At 37.8% G+C, this 15,271-nt stretch overlaps 1 protein-coding gene and 1 pseudogene across 3 annotated transcripts in view; both read right to left on the reverse strand.

The window, feature by feature from the left end:
• BTBD9 (BTB (POZ) domain containing 9) overlaps positions 1-15,271 on the reverse strand; it is a 411,775-nt gene that overhangs the window by 356,678 nt on the left and 39,826 nt on the right. For both annotated transcript variants that reach the window (XM_010848690.1, XM_010848691.1), the window contains exons 3-5: positions 12,471-12,834; positions 10,356-10,620; positions 3,283-3,502 (exon numbers count right to left, since the gene is read on the reverse strand). In XM_010848690.1, coding sequence (XP_010846992.1) covers positions 3,283-3,502; positions 10,356-10,620; positions 12,471-12,834 — 849 coding nt within the window. The remainder of the gene's footprint in view (positions 1-3,282; positions 3,503-10,355; positions 10,621-12,470; positions 12,835-15,271) is intronic.
• Positions 79-3,259, reverse strand: LOC104994967 (annotated as a pseudogene). The gene has a single exon (XR_826017.1). The product of XR_826017.1 is annotated as a protein FAM60A pseudogene (transcript).

The following is a 15,271-nucleotide window of genomic DNA, read 5'->3' on the forward strand; positions in this document are numbered from 1 at the left end:
ATTGGGAGCTCAGAGTCCTAGCCACTGGAAAACCAGGGAAGTCCCTAAAAAAAAAATTTTTTTAAGTAACATTTTTTTTTTTCTAATAAGACTAAATTTATTCAATACCCTAGTAAAAGTTTTGATTATAAGTATCCAACAGTATAAAAAGTACAAAACAGATTTGTAGATTTCTAATATATTAATACAAAGTGCATGACTACATACAGTACATCCTACAGGCAAAGAGAGGTGGAAGGGGGAAAGAAGACTGTGGTTGAGGTCTAGTAATAAATAAATAAATACAGAAGTAGAGATGATCCATATTATAGTATATTCTACCACCAATACTGCAGCCAAAATGTACAAAACAAAATTTCAAAATAACTCAGGAGGAAGATGATAATGGCTGGGGTTCTTGTAATACACCTCAAAGTCTGCGGGAGCACTGAGCCAACTCACTGTGTAGTCTGTGCATATGGTGGCTTGTAGTTTTTTCCCAAAGGAAGAAATAGAAAACTTTAAGTTTTGATTAAGAACTATAAAACTATAGGGTGCCCATAAAAAGTGGCTCACTCTCTTGTTATGTATACTATCCAATCTTTAAAATCCAGTTTTAAAAATAAGTACTGAGTCATGTTTTACCAGGGAGGCAAACGATGCTTCCTCGTTATGAAAACAGGTGATATATTTTTCCTGTACTTTTAGAAAAGAGGCAATAGATAGTACTTTGGTTTGGGTTCAAGTAAAAGGCTTTTAATGAAGGTTTCAGAATGGAAGAGCTCCACATTTAGGATGTATCATCTAACACCTCAATGTTCAGAAAGCCTGACTAAAAGAAGCCAAACCAAAACCAACCCACTCAGCATTCACACACACCTCTTTTCTTTTAGTAGAATTTTACTTTAATATAGAATGAAAAAAAAAAACCCCAAATCCCAAAACCCTAACAGGTTAAAACAAGTCAACCAACCATTCTACACAGATAAAACCTTCACAAAGGTCAACTGAAGTAATCCAGAACTAAAACTGAATTGTGCAGATTTTCAGTGAAGTCACCAGTCACGTAACATAAACAAATTATTTACACGCTTGCAAGCCCTCTAAGAAACGTGCCCCAAGAAGCATTAACCTTTGTTTTTCTCGTGTGCCATCCAAAGACTTGCACATTGTTATTTTTCAGATAATATAACATTTTTAATAGAGAATGTTCTCTACCAAGTGGTAATGCTTTGGTACTATTCATGTAGGATTGCTTATCCTAAAGACTTGACATTTCCCCAAGAGGAACTGTGATTCTGCTTTAAGTTTTGATTCTGCTTTTTAAGTTTCATATAAATTAAAATCTGTATCAAATACCAATATGGAGGGAGGTGACACAGGATGCAACATATACAGTCAAGTTACCTCTGCATATTAGAAATTACTCCTTCAAGATACTCGCACCAGAGAGCTGTCTGTCCTGCTTAATATTCAGTAGTACAGGTTTGAATCACCAGAACCTTGGCAAGACCTTAATATTTCAGTTATTAACCACCACCTCTAGGGGCAAGTCCATGTTTACTGAGTTATGACAAATTTATTATAATGAAGGAAAACAAGTGTAGCCAGCCATCTTAAAAAATGCCCCCCAAAAAAAAACTTCTCAAAATAGAAAGACTAAAACTACATACGTTTATCATACAACAAATCCCATCTCTGTCCCCTGAAAATTCCCCTAATTTCATTCATTAGAATGGGATTTTTAAAAAAGACTTAAAGAGCACTTTACAGCAGCATTCAGCTTTCCTATGAAATACTCAGCATCTTAAATATTATGTACACTTCTTTTTTATCTCGTAGTAAGCTTCACTGGCTTCAGAGTTTGTGGAACTGGAGGAAAAATAACCCATTCGAAACTATTCTACAAATCCATCTTTTGGCAGAATAGCAGGTATCCAAATTAAAAATAGGAGGGTCATTTTGTTGCTTTGTTTTCCAAAATTTAAATCGTTTTTGCTCCCCTTCTACATAAAGCTTAGTCACCACTCCTGAGTGGAGATAGGCAGAGGCTCTGGCCCCTGCTCCTCCGGCTTCTCAGCAGCTGCTTTCTTATTGCTGCAGCAAGGCTTGAATAGATGTGTGTCGATGAGGACTTCCCCAAAGCGGCCTTTATAGATAATGCCACAGCATATTTTCTGTCTTTTCCAGTATGTGAGATCTAAAAAGGAAAACACTGGCGTTCTGTTGGAGCCAGAAGCCATCTCTGTATCTGAGCCATCATCTGACTGGTTACTGTAACAGGGAGACTGAGCTGGAGAGGCACTTGAGGTTGTACTGTGAGCATCAGAATTGTGGCGCTTAAATTCCTTCTGCAGTTTACTGATCTGGTTACTTTTTATCCTGTTTCCAGATAGAGTTTTCACTTTCTTTGGTTTCAGTGTAGTCTTTAGACTGGGTCCTGCCCTTGCATCTACCACATGATTCCAGTTTTTTTTTGATCCTGCTGGCAATTTCTTCCATCTTTTCACAAGCAGGACACAGGCATTACAGATATCTCCTGAACGAGTCTCATGTAACCCAAAACAGCTCTGGAAATCCTTTTCATAGCGTTTACTGTCAGTGAATCAAGAACTGGAGGATTTAGCTCTGCAAATACAGCAGCCCTCTATACTTCGGTACATCTTTGGCTTGTGAAGACCAAACATCTTTTCTTCTGGGCAATAGCCTTACAAAAGCAGCCGTTCCACGCGCAATAACGTTCCCGAGGGGCACAGTGCACGCCAAGTGAATCCTCCCTTCAATCGCTCCCTCCTCCTCAACTGCCTTGTCTAGAAAGATCTAAGTAACATTTTAAAAGCATAGAATATTCACAATGTTTTTATTAAAAAGCAAAGTTAATTTTTGTATATCTGATCTTTATTTTATAAAACTATGTGTGGTTTTACAGGTTTCTGTTTTGTCTGTGCTTATGTGTGTTTATATCACTATGCATAAAAAAATGCTAGTTAGACTAGTACAAAGATTAATAATAGGCAGTGAGATTGCTAGTAATTTTTATTTTCTTCTTTGTGCTTTTCTGTATTTTCTATGTTTTCCACAATAAACACGTGTTCATTACTTTCATATGCAGAAAAGAAACAAAAAATGTTGTTTTAAAGAAATGTACTTAATTCTTTCCCTAAAACTAAACTTCAAGAGAAACAGTAAAATGATGACAAGGATATAAAACATCAAATTTGTAAAACCAAAGCTGATGACCACAAAATTAGGCCATCTCAGTCAAACATGTCAGTATCTCTCCAAGTCATGCTAATGACTCACCGGCTATCTCGGTCCCACAGGAGGATCCGTATATGATTGATAATGGACGGCTGACCTAGCTTAATCTCAATGCCAGAACGACAGTCATCATCAATTGGGTGCCTAGAAAATCCATGATCCAAATCATAATTCTGAGTGTCACCATCTAATAAGGCAGACTTCAGCTCCCCTTTCACAACCTGGGCTCCATACTTCATAGTTGCAATGTTTTCTTCTGGTACTAAGTGAAAAATAGAAAAAGCAAGGTTAACAGTTACTTATTAAATTTTCCTTTTTGGGGGGGAAAGATTAAAATTCTAGATGATTCGAGTATATGCATTTAATGAGAGAGAGGAGATATGGAATGTCTGTGAGGTGTAAGATACCATCACAGGTGAAATTTAATGACACCACTGTAGCCACTAAGTGCCTGGGACTAGTTATGACTAAGAAAAAGTGGTAAATACTAGGAAAAATTATGTTCTAGGACAAACAAATCAGCTCTGCTGAATTCATTCTATTAGAAGCTTTAATATCTACTTGACAAAAATAGCATGTGAAATGACCTATACCTGCCACCTGGGCTGAGCACAAAATATAAAAGCAGATAGGTCCAATTTCTGACAAAACAGAGAAAATTTCCAATACAGCAGAGCTGTTGGTCATACAAGGACGTGCTGAATCAATTATTTAAAAAACAAGAATATGTTTAAAAGAAGATACACTTGTAAAAATAAAAATTCAGTCTGTCATCAAAATTAATATTATGATTATAACTAACCCTCCTCTTCCCCTCTCCAACACTAGATGTACTAAGAGTCAATTGTTCCTAAGACTCTGAAGTTCTCTATGCGAATTTTGCTTCACAGATCTGGAAACTTGTCTTCCAGGTACTAACATTCTAATACTGACACTCTCTCCATGGAGTCATAATAGGCAACATAAAATAGATGTTAAGATCTTGAGCTTTGAAGTCAGGGTTTAAATAATGCTGCCACCTTTAACCACATGTGTCACTTTGGGGAAGTTACATTCTCTGAACTTCGGTTTCTCAATAGGGCATCATCTATTCCACAGGTGTTCTGGTTTAAGAATTAAATGAAAAGAGCTTTGCAAAGCACAGACTAAACTCTAAAAATCTGCCAATATTTTTACAAAACTGCCATTATTTTCACAAAACATGTGTAAAAAAGCACACAATAAGAGCACTGGCCAAGTTTACAGATGGTATAAATAAATGCTGAATTCTCACAGAATATACATATCTGACTAGGTAAAAGTATGAGCTATAATTAGGCTCTCAGGGAAAAGGAGCAATTTATCATTGCAGATTTCTAGGAAAATGCAGATTTAAAAACTTTTTTTTTCAAATGAAGACAGGTAAAGAGAGTGGCTCCAGCTGATAAAAAATGCAGCTGAAAAATAGGGTTTGGGTTAAATTTAGTTAACCTGCAAAAGACTAAGGCAACTCAGAAACCAAACCAAATGAAAATAAAACCTAGTCATGATCAACTTCTTACCACCAGAGGCTTATGTGCTCAGTTTCAGTTTGTTGTTGTTCAGTCGCCCAGTCGTGTCTGACTCTCTGTGACCCCATGGACTGCAGCATGCCAGGCCTCCCTGTCCCTCACCATGAGTTTGCCCAAGTTCATGTTCATTGCATCGGTGCTGCCATCCAGCCATCTCATCCTCTAATGCCCTCTTCTCCTTCTGTCCTCAATCTTTCCCAGCATCAGGGACTGTTACAAGGAGTCATCTGTTTGCATCAGATGACCAAAATACCGGAGCTTCAGCATCAGTCTTTCCAGTGAATATTCAGGGTTGAGCTCCCTTAGTATTGACTGGTTTGATCTCCCTGTCCAAGAGACAGTTTCAGTTTATAACTTACTAAATTCTATTAGTGGAGGACAGAGGAGCCTGGTATGCTGCAATCCATGGGGTCACAAAGAGTTGGACACAACTTAATGACTGAACAACAAAAACGTTCTATTAGCTCATGGAAATCACACATAGTGTTCACATTTATTTTTTGTTATCTAACAAATGTTATCAATTCCTTTGACCTAGTTCTCATAGTAATCCTTTGAGTGTAGGACTCCTATTACATTCATTTTGCAGATGGGGAAGTGGAGACAGAGAAGGGTTAGGTGGACTTTGTTGCCCAAGGCTATACAGTTAGCAAGGAGCAGAGGTGTTATTAGAACACAGGTGGTCTGTTACCAGGGCCCCTGCCCTGCTACTACCATCGTAAAGGGTTTCTCATGGGAAGACCATATTTTCCCCCCTTACTAGCTCCTCCTTCTAAGGTTACTTAAGTCCCAAAAGAAAGAACAGTCTGATAAAACTTTGTTGTTGTTGTTGTTGTTAAGTTGGACTTAAAATGAGAAAATCTAAGTTTGAGACTCAGGCTCTACCACTTATTATCCTTGATGAGGTCTCTTAGTCTCTCTGAATCTGTTTTCTCATCTAAAACCAATAGTAATTTTACCCAACCCACCCACAGAGCTAAAAATTATACTGCAAATATATACTAAGGTACTACATAAATATAAGCATTTAATTCGTCAAAAAACATTTACTAAGGACCCATTCTGTACCATTGAGGCACTGGGGGTCCCTCAGTGAACCAAACAGAGAGAAGTTGAGGCCTCCAATCTTGAGACAAAGCATTTTATAAAGCAAGCAAAAAAAGGCTTCAAATTTGTGATTTTCAGGTTATCAGTGATGTGTCATTACTTGGTAAAAACAAACTTTTGTTCCCTTACTGCTGGGTACAGAATGTGGGTGTTCAAAGTCTGCTGCGGCTGACCACTGGAAGCATATCCTCCAGCTCTGACACCACTAGTCAAGACCAAGACAAAGAAGGGTCACTCAAGCTTTCAGATGTAGAGCCTGCTGCTATCCTTCGATTTTCTCTAAACATAAGCTTTTTCACTTCTAAAATTTATCAAGCAAAGAATAACATATGAGGCACAAGAGTTTTGAGTGACCGTAGCTGAATGTCTAAAATGGAAATAAAATTTCGACCACAATTCTAAGTTCTCTTTTGAAGTTTATTTCAAGAGGACTTGAGAACTTATCTAACTTTCTTGATATAGACTCCCTGTGAGTATCTTTCCCTTCAAAATTGGGAACATTTACAAAAATGGAAATTCTCTCATGGTAACTATAATCCAAGTATCTCACAGGATTAAAAATACAACTCCAATTATTTTTTTCCCCAGAATCCATGGTTAAATGATGAATTTAAAAGGGAAAATGATCACCAAAAAAAGTTGAAGTCATAACAAAATAATTCAAGCCACAAATACTCTTACTGTCTATTATCTGTTTATCAGTAGATAAAAGAGCTCTCAAAAAAATAGGGTGGTAGAGATTAAATAAGACAGTAGACAACAATAATTGTTACCTTTACATTTCTGATTTTTGATGCATTTTACAAATACTAAGGAAAGAAAATGAAACTCTAAAGTTCCACAGTTAGGCAGAAAAAAAGCCAATTATTAGAAAGAAAAACTAAGAAGAAATGGAGCAGGACCAGCCCCTAGCTACACAGTGCCAAAATCTGAATGGTGCTGGGTTAATTATCTTGTGTGTTTTTCTTTAACTGCTTCATGTTCTTAACTATCCTTTATTGAACTCTCTGTTGCATCTAGGCTGAGATGGCTGTTAACCCTTGATGGATCATTTGGATCCACATTTACTTCTCTTCCCCCTGCAATCTCTTTACCCAGTTCTGTCCCCTAAATCATACTCTACTCCCCAACTTGACTTCCTGGAAGAATGTATAGACCCTCCCTGCCAGCAAGCGAAGCATTACAGATGACTTTCCTGATCATTCCTTACCTTAACCTTCCTCATTATCTGCACTTCCTACAGGCCTGTCTCCACATCTAACAGTACTTGTATTCAAACACACCACAAAACAGAAACAGAAAATAACCCAGGCAGGAGCCTGTCAACGAGTACTGGCCTCATGAGTCAGATGAGCACTTTGGTTCTAGCTCAGGCATGATTTCCCTCTAACTCTAGGCAAGTTACTTACAAAGATCACAGAATGAAAACACTCAAGAACTGAAAGGAATCATAGTCCAATTAATTTAAAGGAAAAATAAATTTCTAAGCTGCTTTCTGTGTGCTATTCACTGTGCTGGACTCAGCCCCACAGCCCTCCAGCAGCGCACCATCTATTGGAGACAAGACTGCATATCAGACATGAAATGCATCTGTGGAGGAACCTCAGTAGATGACTCGTGAACCCCTAGTTTACAGACGAAGATACTGAAAACTACAATTGGGAAGGCAATACTAACAGAGTCAAAGAATTTTCAAAATATTAACGGTTCATTGTTATTACTGTCTTTATGTGATAGATGAGACAAATTTTAAATTCTAGTTTAGAAACAACTGATGGATTCAGTCATTCATTAATTTGGAAAAGTCTAGATTCAGACACTGTGCTAGGTGCTGGGAAAAGACAGGAGGAAAAATATAATTACAGTCCTCAAGAAGCTCACTCTGAGTAAGAATGTAGGTAAGAAAAGCAGCAATTATAGTTTCACAGTGGCAAGCCCCCTCAGTCTAGTTATTCAAAACTATGGGAATAGGTGTCTGGTACCACGTACCTACAGCACAGATTTAAACACACACACACCCAAACATAAACCTATACTATAAATTAGCAGGCCAAGAAAGCACATCGACTTTTAGCCAATAAAAAACATCTTAAGGACAGAAGTTGTGATGTGCTATCTGTTATAAGCATGAAGAAACAAGAAATTACTGTTCTGTTTCCCAAAGCCTAAAACCTGAGATACACAAAGTATAACTCAGTCGGAAGAGAAAAAGCACTAACTTTCGAGGAAGAAACAGTTCCACAGCTAGGACAAAACTTAAGGAATGGTCTGAGCACAAGTAGTTTAAATATTCTAAGGAAAAAAATTAATTAGAAAGTTAATTTCCTTTCTGCAGATATATAGACTGATGCTCATCATTATATATGTACACAACTACATCTATAGCACATTCTCAAAAAGACAGACCCCTGGTAAGTTAAAAAAAAATCCTTTGGATCCTCTTTTTTTTAAGGGGTGGGTGGAAATTGCTTTAATTTGATATGTAACTGTAAGCATTAAACCATGCAGTAACCAATATTAATGAACTAAAAAGGAGTTAGTATTTGTGCCCGTAGATACTAATTCCCTAGTCCCAGGATAGAACCTCTCAATGTTTCATGGGAAGTCCCCAAAGACTCCAAACCTATACCCAGGGAAGAACAAAGAAACAAACAAATCTCAACAATGATTTCAAAACAAGCAGAACTGTCTTTCTAGACCATCAGCTCAGGAACAAATCTGAATTTTTAGACCTCTTTTCACCAAACAGTGAAGAAACTGGATTTTTAAAAAATAATATGAATGTTTGAATAATATTTACTTAGAAAATAACTATCCTATATTTTAGGGTCTGAGAGGAAAGTGAAATGCTCAGTATTTCTATTATAAATTTTACTATTCATATAATGAAAAAGTCAGAAAAAGAGTCTGCTACTTAGTCATTTTTCAAGTTTATAAGTTAGAAGATTCCTAAGCCTTTGTATAATCTCCTCCTTGAGCTCCCACTGAATTATTCCAAAATGAAGAATTTAACATTTATAAGCAGTATATCATTTTGAAACTGAACGCTCCTCAACTGGTTGATCACCCCTTTCTTGGTAATTTCATGGGCCTGTTGTAACCCAGGTCTGACACCTATATTGACCAGCTGGTCAATTCCAGGCTTCCAGAAACTACATGAAACGCCCAAAGCATCTCCTCACTTCTGCAGCCATGTCCCAAGTCTACCTGTGGCAATAATGAAACTGGGCCTGGGGTCCTATCAACACCTCAGTCAAAACTAGGACAAGAAGGGGGAAAAAGGAGCTTATGTAAGAAAGGATCCAACGATGAAGATTTACAAAGGCTAAAACTATATTACTCCACTTGTTACTTCTCCCCTCTCCCTCCTCCCACCCTTTATCAAAGGCTGACCCTTAACCAGTGCCATTCTCCAGCACCTCTAATTTCTTACGCGATCTTTCCTGGCCTGTTCCCTCTAGCTACCACAGTATTTCTCTACTCCCTTTACTCCAACACACACACCGGGTTGTCATACATGGTATTTACTATATTTTCAATATAGTAAATTCTCTGTACAGTTAAGCTTCTGTCCAGACTACTACCAATTTATATCCACACAATTGATATCCAAAAATTTTCTTTCAATTCTTCTTCTTCTTGTCCTCCCAGCACCACCAGATACCACTGACCATCCTTCTCCCTAGAAACGCTCTCTGTTCTGTAACTCTACCCCAGTTTTCTTCCTACCTTTAATTCTTCCTTCTCTACCTTTGGACCCCTGGCCAAAGGTCTTCTCCAAGTCTCAGACTTTAGATTTTCACTTCTTTCTCTATACTCTAGCCCAAGTTTCAATTCTTTTATCACCAGCTTTGACTGCTTTCCATACAGCAGTAATATGTTTCCACTGCTTCTAGTTAGTTCTTCTTGCATTAATTTATCAAGCATCTGCTACAGACTACTCAAGTGTGTTGAATGTTGAGAAATGTTTGTTTTAAATGTTGTGTTCACTGCTATTATTTTTAAGAAAAACACCATGTAAGTATTGGAAATGCTATATAAATGTTAGCCATTATTACTGTTATTAATATTTAGAATCTCCATGTTTGTGGTACCTGAAATAATAAGTATATAGCATGTATTCGGTACTGATTTCATGGAGGAAAGAAGGAAAGATCTTAACATGAGAAGAAACTTCTCACAAAAAGTATAAAATTTTTGACATTCTAGGGAGCACTAGAGAAGTTTGTCCAGAAACGGCAAGAAATACATATTTTGTGGTCTACAAAGGCTAAGCAGTATTAGGAGGAGTTAGCAGGAGAAGGACAGGAAAGGCAATCCACAGGAAGCAGAGCGCTATGTTCTTAGACTGACACATGTACACCTGAACTACGATTTGGTAGCTAGAGTTTTGTCGCTGAGACTGTCATAGGATACAAACAAAACTTTTTGGTGAGATTGGCATAAACAGGTACTTACTGAGCATGCCTCTATAATTGAGGTCCATGTCCCGGCTCTCTGATCGAACTTTAATAGCATCCAGGATGGCATCAGGAGACAACAGTCCCGAAGGCCTCACGACATTCAGAAGTTCAGTGAGGCTCATCAGAGGCAAACGCACAGCCTGCATGATTTCAGCATGATTCTCATTTGAATTATGCTTACACCAATTTAACAAGGCTAGGAAAATATCTTTTTCAGGAGCTGCAAATGAATCTCTTAATACGATGTTTAAAAGTGCTGTCTGAAAAGGATAAAAAGGAAAAATTCCAGTTATTATGGAGCTCAACCATGTGTATGATCAATAAGTAAAACTTTACTGAACTGCAAGTATCACTTATATTTAAGCAATTAACTCTTCTTGGCCATCTTCTTTCCTTATTCTTTGTGCCATATACTCTCGCCCATTATGGCTGTGTGAACAGCTATAGGCATCTTGTACCTAGTCTTCTCAACACATGTGCACCTATCTTTAATAAAATAACAAGAAAAATGGCAATGTGAGAAGCTGTTGCTCTGTACACGTTCTTCAGCAGAATTTACTTCTCTAAGTCAGTAAGATACATCTAACTATTTAAAATTCAAAATCTTTTGTTCCACAGTATTACTGCTCTACCATACTTTCGGTTCTCATATTCCTAAAATGACTTCCAGCAACACTGGTGTAACTCTATAAGATCCTTGCCTCTAAAAACTAAGTAAAAATCATAGTTACATGCAGAACAAGACGCGTAGCTTTCCAAATAGGTTTTCCCATTCAAAATATTCAGGTTCTAGGAGCAACACAGAAAGGGAAAGGAAAGACAACCACCAGGGTTCAAAGGAAGACTGGGGAAAAAGTTTTACTCTAGCTATTATATGGTATAAAACATTGCACATATATACCTGTGGCGGATTCATTTTGATATTTGGCAAAACTAATACAATTATGTAAAGTTTAAAAATAAAATAAAATTAAAAAAATAAATAAATAAAACATTGCACAATAGTGAATTCTGGGCCAAAAGAGGAAAACAAACAAACAAACAAAAAACAGTGACTTAAAGACCATAAGAAGGCTGAGCACTAAAGAATTGATGCTTTTGAACTGTGGTGCTAGAGAAGATTCTTGAGAGTCCCTTGGACTGCAAGATCAAACCAGTCAATCCTAAAGGAAACCAACCCTGAATATTCATTGGAAGGCCTGATGCTGAACCTCCAATACTTCGGCCACGTGATGCCAAGAGCCAACTCATTAGAAAAGACCCTGATACTGAGAAAGATTAAGGGAAGGAGGAAAAGGAAACAACATGGTTGGATGGCATCACTCATGTCAATGGACATGCTGCTAAGTCACTTCAGTCGTGTCCGACTCTGTGCGACCCCATAGACGGCAGCCCACCAGCCTCCCCCATCCCTGGGATTCTCCAGGCAAGAACACTGGAGTGGGTTGCCATTTTCTTCTCCAATGCAGGAAAGTGAAAAGTGAAAGGGAAGTCACTCAGTCGTGTCCGACTCTTAGCGATCCCATGGACTGCAGCCTACCAGGCTCCTCCGTCCATGGGATTTTCCAGGCAAGAGTACTGGAATGGGGTGCCATTGCCTTCTCCCAATGGACATGAGTCTGTGCAAATTGCAGGAGACAGTGAAGGACAGGTAAGCCTGGCGTGCTGCAGTCCATGGGGTCACAAAGAGTCAGACATGACTCAGCAACTGAACAACAATACATCATTATCTCCTTTATGAACTTCCCCCCTCATAAATAAGGAATCATCAGTTGCACTCTCTGTCAGAGAAATACTGATACAAAACCAAAAAACAGTATGCAACACCAAAAGATAGTCAATTTGACATCATTACACTGAGAACCACCACCCAGCGGCAGTCTCTTGCACACAGAACTTACCAGAAGAACCTTAAAAGAAAGCAGCAGCGATCTGCCTCCCTCTTATGTGATCTAGAGTCTCAGCAGTCAGAAGCAGATGGCTAGACAGACCACCTCTTCCACACTAATAGCTTTTCTTTTTATTCTTAGTTCACTGCTATATTTCTTCTCTATAGATATAAATAAAACAATGCATATTGCCTGTAAATTACTTGGAGACAATGACACACCTTAGAAAGGGAGAGGAAGCCTTCGCTTGAGAGTACCTCCTGAGCATTTCTGTCCATAAACATGCAGCACATGCAAGTTAACTTGGGAAGTGAGTAGAGACTGGCAACATCAAAAGTCATACAGACGTTCTGAATGTTAAGTATGGTGCAGAGGTACTCAGAGGTGGAATCCTCCAGCTCCGGAAATCCGTATTTATGAGCCAGGCTCAAAAAGTCCAGCAGCACCTCCTCCTTCTCATCTGTCAGCGTCGCCCGCCCAGTGTAGATGTATTTAAGCAGCATTGTGAATGCTTCTGCAGTGGTGTCTTCAAGAGGGATTTCGGCTTCAGGCTGAGATTCTCGCATTCCACCATACAGTAATGCTCTGCACATCAGAGGAGAAACGCATAAGGAAAACTTCAAGTAGGATTTGCTACAAAATTATGAAATAAAGGTTATCAACATAATAAAAAAACATAAATGTGTTTAGTGACAAACATTCAGGTGAAGAAATACATAGTAATCACTTAAAATAGAGCTCTAAAGCAAGAGAAATAATTTTAAAACTATTTTGAATTAATTCTATACACAACTAATGAATAATCTTAAGAGCTCAAGAAATAAAATAAACATTTATTAATTAGAAAAATGAAAGTGCTCTTTTGAGAGGAACAGTGAAATCAATATAAACCTATTAAAGGTCAAGAAGGTAGTTTAAAAAAGTAAAGCTCCATAGGAAAAGATATAATCAGATGAAAACAATTAAATATAATCAGGCGCTATTCTTCCCGTCAGACTGGCAGAAATTAGAAACCTGTTAATACTTTCAGTATTTTTAAGATTAAAACAAAATCCCCACATTATTGCTTATCTGTTCATCTAAATAATAAAAAAAAACAGACAATCCAGTCAGGTAATAAATTTGAATTTCTACCTTTATTACTCTAGGGGGGAAAGAGGTTTTCTCGTGCACTATTTTAAGAGTATAAATGAACACCCCTTTTTGGAAAAGAATTTAAGTAATATCTATTCAAATCTAAAATGTGCATACCCTTTAGCTGAGTAATCTCACTTTTAGGATTCAATAACACAGCAAGATAAAGATAAATGTATAACAAGATATCTTGAAACAATGGAAAAAATCTTAAATGTCCATTAAGTGGAACATGGTTGGAAAAAACTATGATATATACATTCTATGCAGCCATTAGAAAGATCAAGGGAGAATAATAAATACTGTCTTGGAAAGATATAGTCGGTAAGTCAGGTTGCAATCCTTATGTGTAGCATAGGAAAAAAGTGTATACCACATACTTAGACTTGTATGCACAAAGGTATATATAGATACATCTATTTATATTGAGAAGAAATACATATTAAACTGTTAACAGTGGTTGTCTCTAGGGAATGGAAAAAGATGTCTGGGAGGAAAGGGTCTTCATTTGTCAGTTTATAAATTAAAAATGAAATTCATGATGGGATTATAGATGATCTGACTTTTCTATTTTGTCTTTCAGTATTTTTCAGATTAAAACAAAATCCCCACATTATTGTTTATCTGTTCATCTAAATAATAAAAAAGCAGACAATCCAGTCAGGTAATAAATTTGAACTTCTACCTCTATTACTCTAGGGGAAATAATATGAACCAATTAAAGCTTCCAGTCCATCAGCAAAGAACAAAGAAAGAGCGCAGAAAAGGAAGAGTAATGAAATGGGTGAGAAAGAAAATGTGAAAAAGAGAGAGCAAGAGAATAAGGAGCAAAGAGAGACCCCCTCAACTCCTGTGATTCTCAGGGCAGGATTAGCATTTCAAAGTGTCCCCTCACACTTGCCTAGAACTCCTCCCACCCTCCCCCGGACAAGCAGGACAGGACATTCTTGTTTGCCTCAAAGAAACAGCTGAAACTACCCACCAAAAGATTCATGAACATTTTGAGCATACTTCTTCACTGGGTTATACTCTGCCTAAAAACACTTGTGAAGGTTTCCATTAATCCAGAGTACATCCAATCAATGACCTTAAAGTTACTATTACCAGAATGAAGAACACCTTCCTGGGGAGATCTTGCCAAGACCTATTCTCACTCCAGTGTGATCGATCCATGATACTTACTTGAATTCTCAATGCTTTAAAAGTGGTTTTGACAAGGACTCCTGGGAAGTCTTAAATATGAACCCCCAAATTGTGGAAGGTTCCCTCTGGTACAGTTAGCTTGTCCTTATCTGGAAATTGATAGGCTCTATGATCTGCCTCTTGAGAAATTTGTATGCAGGTCAGGAAGCAACAGTTAGAACTGGACATGGAACAACAGACTGGTTCCAAATAGGAAAAGGAGTACGTCAAGGCTGTATATTGTCACCCTGTATATTTAACTTATATGCAGAGTACCATCATGAGAAACACTGGACTGGAAGAAGCACAAGCTGGAATCAAGACTGCTGGGAGAAATATCAATAACCTCAGATATGCAGATGACATCACCCTTATGGCAGGAAGTGAAAAGGAACTAAAAAGCCTCTTGATGAAAGTGAAAGTGGAGAGTGAAAAAGTTGGCTTAAAGCTCAACATTCAGAAAACTAAGATCATGGCATCCGGTCCCATCACTTCATGGCAAATAGATGGGGAAACAGTGGAAACAATGTCAGACTTTATTTTTCTGGGCTCCAAAATCACTGCAGATGGTGACTGCAGCCATGAAATTAAAAGATGCTTACTCCTTGGAAGGAAAGTTATGAGCAACCTAGATAGCATATTCAAAAGCAGAGACATTACTTTGCCAACAAAGGTCCGGCTAGTCAAGGCTATGGTTTTTCCTGTG

The sequence above is a fragment of the Bison bison genome, unplaced genomic scaffold (assembly GCF_000754665.1).
Source record: "Bison bison bison isolate TAMUID 2011002044 unplaced genomic scaffold, Bison_UMD1.0 scf7180017864270, whole genome shotgun sequence".
Classification (NCBI taxonomy): domain Eukaryota; kingdom Metazoa; phylum Chordata; class Mammalia; order Artiodactyla; family Bovidae; genus Bison; species Bison bison.